General features: G+C 37.8%; 1 protein-coding gene across 5 annotated transcripts in view; it reads right to left on the bottom strand.

The window, feature by feature from the left end:
- Positions 1-19,731, bottom strand: part of NRXN3 (neurexin 3) — a 1,503,781-nt gene that overhangs the window by 967,959 nt on the left and 516,091 nt on the right. For all 5 annotated transcript variants that reach the window (XM_077750623.1, XM_077750621.1, XM_077750622.1 and 2 more), the window contains one exon: positions 2,727-2,930. In XM_077750623.1, coding sequence (XP_077606749.1) covers positions 2,727-2,930 — 204 coding nt within the window. The remainder of the gene's footprint in view (positions 1-2,726; positions 2,931-19,731) is intronic.

The raw sequence follows: 19,731 nt of genomic DNA on the forward strand, positions 1-19,731 counted from the left end.
ATTATATCAGAGAAATATATACATACTAGGCTTTATATCATCAGCTCCTCTGACGTGTGATCAATTTGAAATAAACTCTAACATCATTTGTGCATATGCTACAAAAGAGACACAATTGAAAGAGTGAACAAATTGATCATCTTGAATTTAGTTCTTGTGGAATAAACGTGAATGCAACCATGCTTCGAGATGTTTTCTTCCATTTTCCCAAAAAAGGGAAATATAAACTCATAATAAGAAGAGAAAACATTCATAAAGGAGTATATTTTGGGGATGGATGGAAGGAGAACCTTTAAACAAAGCATGGATGTGAACAGTTTTGTATACATAAGCACAGAGGGTTTTGAATTTAGGTTTGAAAGAAAGCTAAATAAATTCAAACCAGTCATTGTTGTGAACCCTACTCTTCAGGGAAAAAGAAGTCATTATTGCTTCTGAAAGGCACTGTGTTCTCCAACTCTGTTTTGCCTAACATATCTCAACCTCAGAGGAGCTAGACTTGAGTGTGTGCTAGAGGTCAAGAGGCAAAAGCAATCTCAATTGAAAAGTAGTTCTCTCAGAGTTGAGGCAGAGTTTAAAATAGAAAAATCATGTTTCTAAGAATAAATGGGACCTCTGATTAACTGTGTGTGTGTGTGTGTGTGTGTGTGTGTGTGTGTGTAAGAGAATCTGTCCACTCCTTCCTCATCCGTTTTTATCTTCCCCCACCCCGTCTCTCCTTCTAAGATGTGAGACCTACCACAATTGGCTTTCTCATCTTTACAAAACAACGTCTAAGAAGGAAAACATATTTTCTGTTTAAAGACAGTATGTATTTCCTCAGGGCCCCATGGGGCTAAACATCCTTATATATATAGTTCTCTCTTACTTTGAAATAGATGCAGAGTTAAAAATTGTCTTCATCTTTTTCTGTGAGCTATTTATTTAGGTCATTATGTTCCTTTTTTGTTTCTAAATTTTTTAAAAATGTCTTCTGCTATTTTTCAGAGAAAGCAAACAATCAGCTACTAGTTGTTGGTTTTAGGTCATATACACTCTTATTGCTTTGCTGGAGGTAGGGAGGATTATGTAGGGAAGGGAAGGTGAGAGGGACAGGGGTATGCCAGCCCCTGCAGGCTGCTCAGTACACTCTGTTCTCAAGGCTGTTTGCTATGCGGGCCGCAGGCTTTGGGCCTTTGAAGGGTTGAATACCATCTTTTGATTTACCGTGGTTGATGGCAGGGAGAAGTGAAAACTCAAGAACACAAAGATCCAGCAAAAAGAAAAACAAAACCCAAAATACCAAAATAACCAAACACACACATACACAAACCAAAGAAAAACCAAGAGACACACGGACAATAGAAATCAAATGAGGCTGAACAAGAAAAAGGGCATAGTGTTGTAAAAGTTGCAAACTGGAAAGAAAAAGAGACACAACTAAAGCCACTGCTCAAAACAGTCCTCTGTGTCCTAGAGATATTTAGGATTATAGTGTAGGCATTTTTTAAGTGCAACCAGTTGACCTGACAGCAGGTAAGATTCCAAATCCCACCTTCTCGCTAGGCCATCTAAGGTTTTATATGGTCTTATATCTGGTATATTTAGTATATTTGTCCATGATGTCTTCTCCATGCCTCTGACAAGTCATTCCACTGGAATCTTTATAAAGGAGCTCTGTATCCAAACAAAAACTATATACCCAAATAAATCCATGGCTTAGAAAGCTTGGACTCAACCATACTACTCATCCTGTTGGCACTGGGCACTGACTTTCTACTGAGTAGAAATGAGGTTGGTTTCTTTCCTTCCAGAAATCAAGAGGTCCCCATTCTCCACTGAAAATCAGTTAGAATCCAGTCAAGAAGGTCAGTAGCAGGAGAGAATATGAGGCCTTCAGGAGAGGAGGTACCAAAGTATCTGTTACAGGTAATTGCAGTGGAAGAACAATAAAGCTGCAAATTTAAAACTCATAATTTTAAAATACCAAGGAAAAATTATATGTATTACAGGAGGAGGACAGAGAAACTGGTGAATAACAGTGTAACATGACAATCCTTATAAAAGGGGCTGCTAGATGATGGGTAAGAATGTCAGGAAGGAAGAAGGGGATACGTAACAGGAGCCACATTCTCCTTCCACATGTCAGAGACTATAAATTTATAGGATTATTTCTTTAATGGGACAACAGAAAAATATCTGATGTCCTCCACTAGGATAAGGTATGAGGAGATACCAGTGCCACCAGACCTCCCCAGTTGAACAGTCATTGTGGAAAAAGGAACAATGCAGCTCTCATCCCACTCACAAAGCTTAGTTTTCTTTAACCCCAACCTCCATTTTGCCTCCATTTGCTATCCTATCCCTGCCTTTAGCTTCGACTGTTTTGAGTGGTGACCAAGGAGTTGGACTTAATGGCAATGTGACTGATCAAAAGATGGACCAAAGTAGCGTGTTTTACACAAAGCTAAACGGTTCCAAAAAACCAAGAAAGGAAACTTAAAAAATAAATAATCTAGTAAAAAAAAAAAAAAACCACCACTGTCAGAAACCAGAAATTGACATCAAAACCTCATGCATAAACAAGAAGAAGGTGTTTGTTGCTGTTGGGTTTTATCCTTGATCTATTAAACAAGAGGTGAGCAGCTAACTTTTAAGAAACAAACAAAGAATTCAAACCAATGAAAATCAGAAAAGAAAGGGTAGACAAGCCCAAACAAAGTGGCAGAGGGTACTTCATACGATACCTAAGTTAACCATGAGCTTGACACGCCCCCCATCGAGCTCCAAACGCAGGGTGTCCGCAGAGTCCCTGGAGGTAGTAGCCACCAGCAGCCCATAAGCTCGCTGGGACATGAAGCGGAAGGACACATCCTCTGCCTCAGTGTGCATGACCATGGGCATGATGATCTTCATGTACATGCTGCCATCGTAGCTCAAGATGGATGCCTCTGCAAAGAAGAGTGGAGAAGACTGTCAGGATAAAGGATATCAGAGTTTCTTTTTGCTTCGAGAGTAAGTAGAGTAGGGTGGAGAGGACACCAAATTTGCAGTCAGGTGACTAATGTTGGATAGACCTCTGGTGCTGCCATGTTTAACCTATGTGACCTTGGGCAGACCACTTACACTCTGAGGTTCTGTTTCTTTATTGGCTTTTAAAAGGCAGACAGAGCACTTGTCCCTGCCCTACCATGTTCACAGACTTAGCAAGTGTGCTAAATGAAATAATGAATGTGAAGACGTTTTGCAAATGTATAAATGCCCCCACAAATAGTAACAATTTAATTTTATGTGCCGTAGACAAAATAAAAATGCATTAAACAAAACTTAGACTCCTAGGAGTATTTTGTGAAAAAGAGAAGGAAAACGGCAATTTATAACCATCACAGCAAGCAGATATTTGCTAGAGCTTCTAGGAGGAAAGAGCAGCAGTCCAGGCCTAGTCCTGTAACAGCACTAGTGGCCAGGCACTATAAGAGTTTGCTTCACACATTCAAAGAGGATCTACAGAACTAGAGCTAAAACAACAACCAAAAAACAATGACATCCTGAGAATCAGTCATTCTACTTTTATTCAAATAGCACTCCCATGAGGAAGAAATTCTACCCCCTCTGATGCTTTCTCTAGTCCAAACACTTTGGTTAGGAGCCTCCTCCCACCCACTCTGCCCTATTATGTTACTAGGTTATCATTATTATGTTATCATCTCACTTAATGCTACAACATGGATCTATCATTCCTACTTTGAATATAAAACCAAAGGACTCAGAGACAGATGTTAACATCTCAAAGTCAGACAGCCTGGGTTTGAAGCCAATATGTCCAATACCAAGGCCAGGGCCTGTTCTACAACACCATGCTGCTCAAAATGTGAATTGTGTTCAATCATTCATTTTGCAAATACTTTTAGAGAACACAGAAAGAGAGTATCACTCACATTCTTATAAAGCCAACCTGTCACTGGGCTCAGTATCGGGCACTCAGTGGGCCCTCATTAAATATTTGCTGTTGCCAACTAGTTGCTACCTACCTACATGTACTATGGAGGTTCAAAAGTGAAACAAATGTCCCTGATATGAAGAGAGACATGGCATGTGCAAGTAACTGTACTAGAATATAAAAATGGTTAAGAGACACCTGGGTGGCTCAGTCAGTTGAGTGTCCGACTTCGGCTTAGGTCCTGATCTCATGGTTCGTGTGTTTGAGCCCTGCATCAGGCTCTGTGCTGACAGTTAGTTCAGAGCCTGGAGCCTGTCTTCAGATTCTGTGTCTCCCTCTTTCTCTGACCCTCCCCTGAGAACGCTGTCTCTCTCTCTCTCAAAAATAAATAAAACATTTAAAAAAGTTTTTAAAAAGTAAATAAATGGTTAAATAAGCCAGGAAGTATCTATAAAGCCAGGGGCATTCTGGAGAGAGACTGTGGCATGCAGGTGAATAGAGAAGATAAGGTAGAGTCTGAGACGTTCTTAGTAGATGGATGGGGTTTGTAATGAAAGAGGTGATAGCATCAGATTTGTCACAGATAAAATAGCACCTGTATACACACAGAGGAAAGAAATAAGGGGAATTCTCAGACAAAAACAAGCTATTAAGTTTAACAAAAGCATCAAGCATATTTTGAGAAGTGGTTATAGAATAGTTCTTTGAAATTACAATAAAATCAATGGACTTGGGTAGATACTGGGAAGTGAATGGTTTTAGATTGAGAAGTACCATGATGCATTCATTTATGATACTGTGTATGTGGCACTCTTCTAAGTGTTGTAGATGTAACAGTGAACAAAAGAGAAAAACATCATCGGCCTTTATGTATAAAAGAAATCCTATCAGGAAGAGAAGAGCCCAACCACATGGAAGGTACTCAAAACAGTCTTTCTCATCATCATACCACCACCCTATTTACACAACATACAAAAAGTCCATTAAAAGCAATATAAATACACCTGCTCATTCCCAAGAAGCAATCACCACCTGGGTAATACCCAAGATGTGCTAATAGCTATATATTAGAATCTGAACACTCTTAAGATTACAAATAAAGGTTTGACAGTTGCAGACACCATCACAATAAAAGACATATTACGAAGATGTATTCTTAGATGGGAAACATAATCTAAATTTAACACATGCTCCAGATGTGAAAGAAACTATTTTATTTCCTCGAAGAGCAGAATCAAAAGAAGATCAATAATGATAGCTAAAATATACTGAGCACTTACTGTTTGCCTGGTGCTTTCTAGAACTCTACATGCACTAAGACATTTAATGCTTACAAGAACACCGCAAAGAAGACAATATCATTATTAGATTTTATGGATACCAGGTCACACAGCTAAGAAAGGGCAGAGCTGTGAGTTGAACACCAGCAGTTTGATTCTCATGGTTATGTCCTTAACCATTCTGCCCAATGTCAGAGGGCTCTGCCAGGAATACATCCATGTTCCTAAGCACTAAAAATACATCTATAATGCTTCATAGTAGAGTGTGGTGCCCTTGTGTTTATGTTTGTGTTATACGTACATGTCGTTATTTAAAACTGTATATTATTTATGAATATATAAAATTATATAAATATATATAATACATCCATTTCTAAATATGTTATATATAAAAATGCACAATGCCTTATGTGTTTATGTAATTATGAACACTATTAATCATTATTACCATGTGCCTTCTACTATACTCACCTACACACATATGTACACCCCTTTTTAAGAGAAATTAGAGTATTCAGTGAGCCATGAAATGGTTGTTTTGATGTACTCAACTTGAATACAATCCAAAAGTAAAGGTCACTTTTATCCCTCTGCATATGTGTAGTGCCAGAACATAGAACTGAATGCATCTTTGTGTCAGTATTGGTAGTTCAGAGAACAAACATCAGTTGAGTATGCAGTCAAACAGCTAATGGTACCAAATAAAGTGTGTATCTCAATCCATACCTTTGTATGCATCTCTGTGAGTGTGTTCTATTATCAACCCAAAATTTTTAAGGGGAGGGTGATGAAGCAGAAATGAAGCAGATTAGTACAGGAATCAGCTAAAAACGTCCATTCCAGTATTCTTATTAATTTGTTTAAAAGATTTCAAACACAAGGAAGACTCACCATGAATAGAATAATTATTTGAAGGAAGAAAATACACCTCAATAAGGAAAGTTATTCAGTCTGAAATATGTTGAACTGAGTTTTAAGAGACCACATCATGGGATGCCCACACAATGGTACTTAACACAGTTCCCCTGTTTTGTGTCTCTTTGCTCTTTTACTATCTCCTTTCATCTTAAATGAGTATTTCCTACCATACTCATTCTTTTAATGATTAGCTATATTTCTGAGCTACTTTCTTAGTGGTTGCTCTAGGTCTTACAATATATATCTTATCAAATATACTTCATATTTATACTCAACTTAATTCCAGTAAGATATAGAACCTCTACTCTTCCACAGCACTCTTTCCTTCCTCCTTATTTTGTCATTGTTATTCATATTGTGTCTATATATATTACAAACTCAACAATATTGTTATAATGATTGCTTTTAAAAAACATATGTCTTCTTAAGCGAGGAGAAGAAAGGAGAGCTCAAAAATATTTATAGAGTTTTTTTTTTTTAATTAAGCTTATTATTTACCATTTCTATCCCTCTTCATTTCTTCCTGCAGACTCAAGTTACCATCTGGTATCATCTCCTTTCTTCAATATAGCTTCATTCATTTGTGGTTTATTGTCAAATATATCACAATTCCATACATTATACGCCCAACAATACAATTTTATAGATATTGTTTTATGCAGTTGTGTTTTAAATGAGTTAAGAGAAAAAAGAAAAAGAAATGGGTAATTATGCTGTCTTTTACCATTACCTACATAATTACCTTTATTGGAGCTCTTTGTTTTTTCATGTAGATTCAAATTACTGTCTGCTGTCACTTCCTTCCAGCATGAAGAATAAAAGCAGTTAGTAGTTCTCATAAGGCAGGTATATTAGCAGTGAACTCTCTGAATTTACCTGGGAACATCTTTATTTTGCCTTCACTTTTGAAAGACAGCTCTGTTGGATATGGGAATCTTGGCTGACACTTCTGTTTCTTTCAGCACATTTAATGTTGTCTTATTGTCAAGAGACAATCAGCTGTTAATCTCACTACAGTGCCCTTATACACAAGGGGTCATTTTTTTTTCTCTTGCTGCTTCCAAGATCTCTTTGTCTTTGGTGTTCAATGGTTTTATATAATGGGTCTGGATGTAAATCTCTTTGAATTTAACCTACATAGAGTTTATTCAACTTCTATGCTGTGGAGAATAATGTTTTTCATCAAATTTGGGAAATTTTCAGTCATTAATTCTTTGAATAGTTTGTTTCTGTCTCTTTATCTGTCCTTTTCTCCCAGTGCTCCCATCTTATATAGCTAAGACATTTAAAAGTCCCCCACATTTTTCTGACACTGTTCATTTATCCTCATTCTTTTTTTTCTGTATTCAGACTTAGAATTTCTATTGATCTATCTTCAAGTTTGTTAATTCTTCTGCTGACTCAAATCTATTGTTGAGCCCCTCTAGTGAATTTTTTCTTGGGTTACTGCACTTCTCAACTCCAAATTTATATAGCATGTATATAAACTCTCTAAATGGAAATCCGGAGGTTGAAAATTATACGTGTGTGTGTGTGTGTGTGTAATTAGTATCTCTATTAATGATAATTGTAATGATAACACCAATTCATCATAATAATTGATGAATCATTAGTATTTTTCTTTAACTCTTTAAGTGTAGTTTCCTTAATCCTTTTAACATATTTAACATAATGACTTCCATGGAGGCTGTCTGCTAAGTCCAACATCCGGAGCCCCTGAAAGACAGTTTCCATTGCCAGCATATATTCCTGAATATCTGTCACATTTTCCCATCTCTGTGCATGTCTCACAACTTTTTGATGAAAACTGGACATTTTAGACAATGGATTATAGCAAGGCTAGGTACTGCTCTCCACTCTCCCACCCACCATCATCAGGGCTAGTTCTTGCTGTCCGTTCATTTGTGTCTCTGTTTAATGACTTGGCTGAATTTTGTGATTTATATTTTCCTGGCAGTGTGACAGCTCTGATTTCCCTGCTCAGGTATTTTTCCCCACTTTTATCTTGTAGCCTGCCTCCCTATTGTTGGCAAGTATTATCCCTGGGTCAATATAAGCCACTTATTGGTCACATATTATCCTTGAGTCGCTGTAGTCAGTTAATTTTTATCGTTTCTCTGTTGATATGTGTGAATTGGAGACTTCTTTCACAGTTCACAGAGTGTAAGATTTTGCCTCATGTTTAGCCAGGGACTAGTACTTGGAAGTTGCCGCTTCTGTCAAATTAGTTATGTGACTGCACTGTTTTGGTTCTCACATTTTTCTCCCTTCCATCTATAATCTCCCTCTTCCTTTCACTCAGTTGATTTGTTTTAAAATTTTCCTTTCAATTCTTGTGCCACTAAAATTTCTTAAGTTATTCTGCAGTGTAAATGAGCTACAGAATATAGCTCATGGGAAATTCTTTGGTCCTTCATTTTCTTCTAAATCAAATTCTTAGACTTTTCTAATCTATACTGCTTCCTTTGTTTTTATTTTACTTTATTTCTTCTGCTGTTTTAGACTTGCATTGCCATGTCATTGACTTTCCTGTTCATACTCAGGTGGCTCTATCCAGAATTCCTAATTGTTCAGACATAGTTTCAGGGACTTGATTCCCAGAGTCATCTACAGTTGAATGGCTTCATATTTTTAGTTCTATGTAGTTATTTTCTGTAGCTTGAGAGATGATGAAATATGGGAACAAAATGGAGTGATGAAGAGCTCAGTCAAGACTGTATGTAACCTTCATTTAGCTGCCAAGCCTATGTTCTCATTTCTGAACCTTGTTAAGTGCCTGGGGCAGAAGTCACCCCATCTGGTTAAAGAGTGCTTCCCAAGGCAGTGGAGAGGAATGCATTAGAATTTCTTATCCATTTAGCCCTAGTGACTTACCTTTTATCCTCAGCCCCATTGTCTGAGTCTGTTACAGTTATTTCCCTCCCACTGCTGTTTCTACCACTCTTCACTCAGGTGGGACCAGGTAAGAACATCTATCTATTCCATCTTTTTTTTCTTCCCTCTATAAAGGTATCAGGGATAATTTTCAGTATTTTTATCCATTAGACAATACTATACCTGAGGAGCACAGGCAGGGTTGGCAGACTCATCCTGTTTGGCCATTCCTGTTAGCTTTGTTTTCAAATTATTTATCTTTCTCCTACTTTTTAAGATTAAGAACACTGAGTTATACTTGAAGCTAATGATTACTTAACTGGTACATTCTTTTTTGTTAAATTGAAAGAGGGTCTTTCTGGCAGGCAACTTTTCTCTACCATTCTCCCCCTGATACTCTTATGGCCAACCTTGTAAGCAAAATACCATTAAATAATCACCCTCCTCACGCTCTTCTCTTTTTGAACCTTCAAGACACCTTCCTGCTCATTCATGCAGCTATTGGCCTTACACACTCTTTAAGTGTGTTTTATTCTGACAAAACCTCCCAAATACACAGATTGCTTCCTCTCCACCCAAACTGGGCTGATCTTAAACAGTGTGCAAATTTATACAGGAATGTCTGCCAGGTTCTAATTCTGTATTTTGCAACAGCAGGAACAACATAAATCTCTAGCTCCAAGCAGACCCAACAGTAGCCAACAGTTCTGGGGAATCAACAAAATTGATGGAGGGCAATGCCCTCCCTCTTGTGGACAAGGCTGAAAAGATCTAACTTTTCTTTCCCAACATAATGCTGACATTACATGCAGTCATATTCGTTTCTCTTCCCCAAACAACTAGAGCATTCTACATCTACGACAAAAATTTTGATGGACATTTCTCACTTTAAGGAAAGCAGGTATGTAAATACACATGCATATTTTTTAGTATTAATAAGGAAGGAAGGTAGGAAGGAAGGGTAACAGGGGATATCGAAACCCTGCTTTATAAGATATATAATTTTTAAGAAAATATTCATTCAAAGTCGTCATGCAGCTTTCTCTTATACAGCAATTTTTCGTACTGAATTAAAAATATAACTTAATTTATAAAAATTAAACAACACACAAAAAAAAATTAAACAACACAATTAATCGGGAGAAATATAGCCACTACTTGCAAATTATTTGCTCATTCATTCAATGATTAATATCTAATCTGTGCCAGACACTGTGCTGAACTGGGGGGATAGGAAGAGAGTAACAGGCCTGCTGCCTTTAATGAGATTACAGTCAGATGGAAATACAGACACAAACAGGTAAACTGTTATACTAAAGAATGAACTAAGTGCTGCAGGGACTCAGCTCAGGTGTCTTTGTGTTTGCCTAGAGTTGTTAAGGAGAAGGAGTATAACCTGGTTCAAGAATGAGAGTGAACAGTAAAAAAAAGAAGCAGGAAGTCACTCCAGCTAGTAGAAAGGCGTAGGTACCAGGGGCAAAGTTGACAAGGGCATGGAATAAAATCATATATCATAGCATCTGGTAAACAGTCAGGCGGGAGTTCAAAGTCTTAAAGTAGAACCGAATTTCTCAATGGTGACAATACACTTTGAACCGGTAACTCTTTGCTGCGGGAGCTGTCTTGTGCATTGTAAGAGGTTTAGCAGTAGCCCCGCCCTCCACCCGCTAGGGGCCAATCGCATTCCCTTTAGTCATGACAACTAAAAATGTCTCCAGACATTGTCAAATGCCTGTTGGTGGATTAAAAAAAAAAAAAAAAATCCCACGTGACAACCACTAGAGTGGTTCCATGTGGGCTCAAGCATATGGACTGGAGTGGTAAAGTTAAGACTAAAGGGGGCCACCTGGGTGGCTCAGTCGGTTGAGCGTCGACTTCGGCTCAGGTCATGATCTGGCAGTTTGTGAGTTCCAGCCCCACATCAGGCTCTGTGCTGATGGCTCAGAGCCTGGAGGCTACTTTGGATTTTGTGTCTCCCTCTCTCTCTGGTCCTCCCCCACTCATGCTCTGTCTCTCTCTCTCTTTCAAAAGTAAATTAACATTTAAAAACATAAAAAGAAAAAAGACTAAAGAAAAAACATAAAAAGAAAAAAGACTAAAGAGAGAGTCCAATATAAAAGACCAAATAATCACAGTTAGGAAGTTTGGATCTTAGTCAATACAGAGGGGTGTTAGACATGAAGTGACATGGTCAGATGTGCTCTGTAGGGTAACTCTGACAGTGCAGGGAAGACAGAATGGTGTGGGGAGAGATCAGATCCAATCTTATCCAATTTTCTTTCAGACACTATTACCATTGCTCTACCTTGCAAAACATGTTATGAAATTTCAAAATATAATATTTATAAAGGGCAGTGGTATGTCTCTGAGAATTGTTCCTTTTCTGAGTCCATTCAAGAAAGCTCTATTGTGCAAAGCTGTATTTACACATATGGGTCAGCCTTGCTACTCAGAATCATTGGTTCATGTGCTGTAACTGTATAAGCCTGAAGTTAGAAGAATGGGGTGGAATCCTAGATCTGCATGTTATTTAACTGTGAAACATTCTTGGACCTCAGTTTCCCCATCCATATGTGTAATAATAACACTGAATCAGTCAGGATACTACTAGGAAAGAGACAGCCCACTCAAATCATGCCATATTATGAAGGTTTAATAAGGTAAATATTTACAGAGGTATGAGTAGGGCATAATGAACCTTCCAAGGGGTAATGCAGTATTCAGTGCTATTAAGAGCAGACCTCCATCACTACCTTTGGCCTAATGGAGCAAGGGAAAGTTCAGTTGCCAGAACTCTGAGGAAGAGAGAGAGTTAGCAGGGCCTCGCAAGAGCTGTGGTCAAAGGGCCAGTTGGTAGTCATTCCACAGGGAGAGAGACAGAAAATTAAAAATTCAGACTTTACTGTCATCCTTCCTTCTCATCCTCCTTGTGTGCTTCCCATTGGGCAAACTCAACCAGAATACAGAAGGCAAAGGAGCTTCTTATAATGCAATCCATAGGATAACCTTCCATGGTTCAAGCTGAGTGGAGAAAGGTGGAGAATAAGTTGCAAAAAAAAAAGGAGTCCATCACAATGGTGAAACCTGAAGCAGGAATGTGAAAATACCCAAATATCTTATATTAAATGGTACTTAGTGAATGTTATATGTGTGGTGCACATGTGTGTGTTTTAATTTCCCTGATGTCTAGAAATACCCCCTGCTTTCATGTGAGCACACTCCCGTATCAGAGGTAGCAGTGATTAGTAGAAAGAACCTAGGTGTCAGGAGATCCATGTTCCACCTCTTCTGGGCATGCAATCTTGGGAAAGCCACACATTTGCTGGCCTCCCCCCTCCCTTATGTAAATCTTGAATAATATTTTTAAGTGATATAAGAAAATATGTTTGAAAGGTCTGAAAACTGTAAAATGGAATCTAATTATGAAGTGTTAATTACAGCACTTTGTTAGTATCATCTTCATTATGAGGTCTACTTTGATTAAATAGAAAACTAAAGTAGACATTATTCTTTCTTCTGTTCTCAAATTCCATACACAATGAGTCTACCTTCATAGACTTTCTCTACCCATGGCAGAAATTACACTCCAGAACCTCAGCATTAGAACTTCTGTTAATATTTTGATGGCAAGCATGGCTCATAGTAGTCATGGGCAGGCTATGTCCAGTGATGGACCCTGATATTGTGGTCCAACTACGCTATTCATTCTGAAAGACAGACAACACTATTCTGGAGACTTTCATTTGTGCCCAAAGCTTGCTGTCTCTCTCTGTCATATATTCTTGTCAATACTCTAGAGAATACATTTGCCCTCTCACTATTACTGATATCTAGTTCTAGTTACCAAAATTTTTAAAAAGCTTTATGTCTAAACCATCAAACAAGGGTGATTAACTTCAGGTATGGAGCTGGAGTGAATGGATTTGTATAAATGGATTTGCTTTATTCTAGACTATTGTTCCACAACAGCACTGAGTTGATATAGTAACATAATTAATGGCTGACTTCATGCCTGTCCTTGTGTTTCCCATGTTACTTGTTGGTGTTCTGATCCCCAAATGGCTGGGCCGAAACCTCAGAGAACTGTTCTGCACACACTTGTGCTCACTGAAATGTGACTGTTGTTTCAGTATTGTTCAAGGCAAAACCAGAGAAACAATTTCTCTAGGGCAGCAAAGGAGAATACACTTTCTCCGTGTTAACTGTTCTGCAATGTACTCACTCAACAAACGTGTTTTATACATATTTTCTTCCAAAAAGAGATTGAGCCATTATTTCAATATGAACCAAAATCAAATTGTCTAGAAATATACATTAAATTTTCTAAAAAAGTCAAACCAATGAAAAATTTCCCTAAGTCCAATGGACTGATTAAAACGCAGTCTATCCTTTATTAGAAACAAAGTAACACAGAAGTTGTGCGACTACACTCTGAATTGAACAAAAAATTTAATTAAAAACTTAAAAATTACCTTTATTTCATAACTGAGGAAACTGAGGTTGATATTTAATAGCCTTGATTTTTTTTCCTTATACAGATATTAAAGACCTTCCTGTTTTTCTACTTTGGATCCTGCTTCCAAAATCAGATTGTAGGGGCACCTGGGTGGCTCAGTCGGTTGAGCATCCAACTTCGGCTCAGGTCATGATCTCACGGTTTGTGGGTTCAAGCCCCGTGTCATGCTCTGTGCTGACAGCTAGCTCAGAGCCTGGAGCCTGTTTTGGATTCTGTGTCTCCCTCTCTCTGACTCTCCCCTGCTCATGCTGTCTCTCTCTCTCTCTCTCTCAGAAATAAATAAAACATTTAAAATTTTTTTTTAAAAATCAGGCTGTATAAAATCAGCAATATTCTGAAACAGGTCAATAGATCCATACATATATAATACTTAAAGATCTATTAAGGTACCAATTCAGAATGTTCTTGTTATATATACATGTTATATGTATGTATGAGATACATATACATATATGATATATATGTTATGTGTGCATATGTGTGATATATATATAAATGTTATATAATGTATATTTGTGTGTGGGAGATATATAAGTTATTTCCAATGTCACTCAATCAGAGTAAGCTATGGAACAGGAATACAAAACAAATGTGACAGTGCCAGACAGTGAATTCAATGCATGTAAGACATGAATGAAACGATCTCTCTTCTAGTGGATGTGACTATGAGCAAAAAGAGAAGAGTGGGAAATTTCACAACTCTACGTTTTGCATGATAGAATCTAGAGTTGACCAGGTTAATAAACTACCCCTGGAATTGAATTCTATATATTTTTTTCAACTGATAGACATTATTAAGATGAATGTTAGATCCTATGTAATGTCTCAGGCTGACACATCAGCTCATCAACCCCCTGGCCAACTCACAGCAGAACATGGTCTTCTTGGGAGATTAGATCATTTATAGTATTCATTTCCATATCATTAGGGCAGATTTGCCATGTCAGTATTTAGCCTTCTTTATTCAACACACTGTTTTTGAGTATCTATTATGTTTCCATGTGCTTTTCTAGACTGGAGATATAGAGATGGACAAAACAAAAGTTCCTATTTTGTGGAGCTTTACTTTTAGCTATAGTCATCTGGGGTAATGGCTGAATACAATTAACCTTGTTAGCCTATGATGCTATAAATGGCAAGCAGCTGTTGCAGTACACTAAGGAGAAACAAACAGCAGGAAGATCATCATCATTTGGCTACATATACAGGGGTGGCATATCTCAGATTTTCCTATTCTCAAGACTTCTATCAGTATCATTTTATAAGAACTTTATCTACAAGAGTAAGACATCAGATAATTTCATCAAGCTGTAAGCCATGGTTTGGAGTATCCTACAGAAGGAATGTCTCAATTCTTTTGTCCCAAAAGACGGAGGTGCATGCTACAGCTACCACCACCGAAGGTAACAGGATACAGGGGTAGCTATTAAGCAAAGCCTGATGTTGTACTCAGCTTGCCAAAAAGAAGGAAAAAAATGTTGTAGCTGTCTTGTAGATGACTAGGATGCATCATACACAGACTGCTACTGCAGAAACAATAGAGAACATGGCTAAAATTAAGCTATAAACACTTCTTATTGTCAGGGCTCCATTCCCCTGAAAACAGAAAGTTGTTTTATAAGGCTGGCAAAGTATACTGTAAATTATATTACCAGCCCAAAGCTGATGAGTTTATAAGTCTACAGGGAACAAGTTATCTGGCTCTGTCACCATGCTTAGCTTGCCAAAATTGCATGTGAGGCACACCAGTCTGAGAGATATTGCTAAAACTTAGAAATGAGTGGGCCGAGAATAGCACTGGAGCATAAGAAGGAAGGTACATGGTACATGACATTAATTTGTCCCTAAAGTTTTCCTCTTAGAGCTTCTTTATGACTCAACGACACTGTTGAGCAGTCCCTGAGTCAACACTTAATTATACTGTAAACCGTTAGACAATGAAGGGTTTGTCTGATGAATGGGTGGACAGTTTCTAAAAACTTCAAGACCCTTCACTTTATTGTACCACCCTCAAAATGTTTCTAGTTTCTTGTTTATTTTTCTAACTAGGAGAGAATATCTCTGTTTTGGGGGGGGGGTGTTTTCCCTTTATCTTTTTATTTCCTCTTATAGTTGAGCTAGTATCATTTTCGTAAAAACAAATCAAATCATGTCACCTTCAAGTCAAGTGCTTTCAATGGCACCACAGTATGTACTAGCACTGATTTAGCCCTGATATTCCAAGTCTTAGATGATCTGACCTCAGGTCACATCTCAGCCTACTTACCTGACCCCAAAGTGCCCCCTTCACTTTTGCCCTTCACTCTTAGAATATATCCTGCCCCTGGGACTTTCCTCTTGCTGCTATCTTTGTATGGAATCTTCTACACTCCCTGTCCCTGGCATGCTTAATAACAGTAAGCAAGGCTCTTCAACTTTACCTTCAAAACTTTGTGAATGTGAAAGTTCTTTCTTTTTCTGTGTCTACTCTCTTCGCTAAAGCCTCCACCCTCTGTTCCAGCTAGACTTCTAACAATCCCTGATACTTGCATTTGTTGCTCTCCAGAGCCTATCCTCCACACAGCAGCCAGAGAGATCTCTTCCTTCCCCTGCTGTATGCTCCCATGCCTCCTTAATGCATTGAGAATACATTTATACTTCCTTGCCTGACTCTAAGTCTTATCTAATTTATTTCTTCTCCATAGGGTAATCATATGTCTAGGTTTGGTCCAAACAGTCCATTTAGCTTCTGTTGTCCTGATGTAATTACAAATAGCACCACATTTTACTCAAAAGTATGCAGTTTGGACCTAAAGCCAATCTAGTCACCCTATTGTTCATCTACTATTCTCCCTTTGGCCATCACTGCCCAGCATACTGGCCTCCCTTTATTTCCTTAAATACAAACACACCCATTTGTTCTTACCTTGGGGGATTCAGCCAGTCTATTTTGTAGTGCAGAACTACCTGCTCCCTGATATTTTTGCATGGTTGGCTCCATCTCATCCAGGCCCAGGCCTAAATAGCTTAACCATCATCTTCTCAGAAAGGTACTCCCCAATCAACTTATCTAACTGCCCTTCTCCCCAAGCCTATTCTATCATATTAGCTCATTTATTGTTCATCACAGCACTTACAATATCTGCTTTTTTAAATTCATATGTTCATCTCATTCCTCTTTCAAGAATGTAAGTCCATGAAAACAGGTACCTTTTCCTTTTTGTTTACTACTATGTAGCTCTTTTCTAGAAGAATTCCTGGCAAATAGTAGGTGCTTGAAGAAAAAAAAAAAAAAAGATGTGGTTGAACAAAATACCTTGAGTATTATCTTCTCTATGAAACCTATCCTGGCTACCCACACACCCTTCCAAGTCAAAATGACCACTCCTTCTCTGTCACTCCATTCTATCTGCCATGTACATACATCACAGACAGTACCTACAAGATAGCTTTTGTGTGCATTTCATTTTAGTTTATGTTTGGTTCTTTCTGGACATTGCAAGAAAGTCTAAGGCAAATATACTTCCTCTTCATTTTTTGTTTTGTTTGGTTTGGTTTGTTGTTTGAAACATTTTATTTCAAACTTACCTAGCTTCAGACGTATCTGCTTGCAAAAATTAAACCAAGCTTTCTCTTACACTTCTCACCCAATTTCCCCTAATGCTAACATGTTACATAACCACAGTATGACTGTGAATAGCAGAAATTAACATTGGTAATCATTTTAAATAAACTTTAGATATTAGTCAAGCTTTATGACTTTTTCCACTAATGTCCTTCTTCTCTATTTCAGAATCCCATTAATTTCTATTTTTCCTTAGTCATCTCCAGTCTTCAACAGTCTCTCCATCTTTCCTAGTCTTTCAAGTCCTTTTGAAGTGTACTGGTCGGATATTTTGCCAAATATCCCCAATCTGGCTTTGTTCAAGGTTTTCTCATGATTGGAGTGAGGTTACGCCTTTTGAGAAAGAATCTCCTTTGAATCCCTTGTATCCTTCCCAGTGCATGGTATCAAGTTCATGACATTGACAAGCCTTGTTACCGGTGATGTTTTCTTGATTACTTGGTTAAGCTGATATCTCCCAGGTCTTTTCACTGTTAAATAACTATCTTTTCCTTCGTACTTGATAGGTATCTTGGGGAAAATAGTTTGAGCTGAAGCAAACCATGTTTCTCCCTAAACTTTTCACCCACTAATTTTAGTATCCATCAGTAAGTTTTATTTGCAACATTTATTAGTGGTGTTTGCCTAGAAATGATTCTGTCTTACCCTCTTTCCTTCTACACTTATTAATTGGAATTCTACCATGTTCTTACTTATCTTTGATTCTTCCTGCCAGTGTTATCTTACTTCTGACTTACATGGTGCCTCTGTAAGTACAGATTATTGCAGAGCAATAAGTTCTCAGGCTGACACTTCCTAGGTTTATAACTGGACAAGCAACTTAATCTCTCTGAGCCTCAGCGTTCTCATTAGTAAAAAAGATAATATTAATACATGACTCATTAGGTTGTTGAAACGCTGTTCAATCCATTTCTCATCAATTCATTCATTCATTCAGGCACTAGAGATACAACAAACAAATGAGGCCATCTTGACTTCTTTAAGTCTTGAGTATTCTAGGTCTGGGCATCTATTAGCTTGGCAAGACTCCAAAATTATTTTCTACAGTTATGATTAATAATTGTACAATTTCCTAGCTAATTCTGGATTCCTAAGGATTTCAGTGAGCACACAGATCTGATTCTTCACCAACCTGAAACATTTTTTTTCAGTTTCCACTGACATGAAAATAATCAAAAGTGTGCTCCCCCAACACACACACACAGGTGTGCAATTTTAGTAATTAATTTTTCCCAAACATATCAAAATCCTGGGAGGGAAGGCCAATTAAAACACAAGTAAAATCTTTGATGAAAGGTAAATGTTAAAAGTTCTTAAAGGAGGTTCTCTCCTCTCCCTAAACTACTCTCTTCAGGTCTCAGTCTATGGAGGAGCTGGATCACTGTCACGTGGGCCAAAGGAAATATTTGAAGATGGAGAAAACTGTAGCTGGTAAATGTTATTGCTAGCGCTGGGAGGGGAGGCCTGCAAGGCTAATACCACTGTGCTGAAGCTTGGAAGGCCCCTGGGGGAGCCCAGACGACGGGTGAGCTGATCACGCAAGCCCAGTCCAAATGTCACCCTAACATTTGCAGAGCTGTGTGTAAGTGCTTAGGAGAGGTTTCCAATGAGAAGGTCAAGGATGGAAAAGCTGTTTGGGGAGCTGAAGGATGTATTTGGGAAGGTGCAGCCATTTTGTGGAGTATTCTTTTCCCTCACATAAGCGGGTTTCATTTTGTTTTGCTTTATATTACCTTGTGTGGTTTTCAGGCTGGCAGTTTTCATATGGACAGATAATCCTTCAGAAAGGCTAAAGCCTATATCTGGTTTAATTTTAGGGGGAAAGAGAAGACTGTATATTCTTCTGATCTCCATATCAAACAGCTTTTATTTTGTTTTGTTTTCATTTTTATGCTTTAAGTCCTTAGTTGGTTTTGCATGTCTACAGTTGAACTTTGATATTTCAGAATTTATCTTCACAATTTCAACATTTCCCCAGAGTCTGAATAGTTATGCTATGTGGTCATATACAATTTTAATCAGTTCCACAGACAGCAGGAAGTGCAAGAACTCAGGGAGTAAACTTGGCTGTGCACTTGGCATCCATATCACAGAGAGGCTAGGCAGTTCTTTACTCAACTTTGAAATGTTACATTCAACAAGTAGAAACAAGTAAATAATGTGTATCTGTATACCTAAATCTGGCTTGGATTAATTTCTTAACATTCTGATGAGTTTATTTCATATTTTCTTAACATTCTGATCAATTTGTTTCATATTCTTTTTTGAAAAAATTGAATATTACAGGCTCAGGTAAACCCCCTCTGCCAGAATCATGCTCCTCTCTCTTCTCAGTAGTAACCGTTTACTGGGACACTCATCATGTTTATATCCTTTATACAGTAAATGAGGATCTTGACAATAAAGTATTTTGGATTATTTCACATGTTGATAAACTTTACATAAACGGCATCATTCTGCACATGTTATTCCATAATTTGCTTTTTTCATTCAATATTATTTAAATAAATAAATAAATTTAAATAAATAAATAAATGATTTTTCATTTGAGGTTCACCAACATTGTTACAAGTTTTGCTCCACTACTAGTTGGGATTCTACTGTACACAAAGAACACATA

This window comes from Crocuta crocuta, unplaced genomic scaffold, assembly GCF_008692635.1.
Source record: "Crocuta crocuta isolate KB4526 unplaced genomic scaffold, BGI_CrCroc_1.0 scaffold186, whole genome shotgun sequence".
Classification (NCBI taxonomy): Eukaryota; Metazoa; Chordata; class Mammalia; order Carnivora; family Hyaenidae; genus Crocuta; species Crocuta crocuta.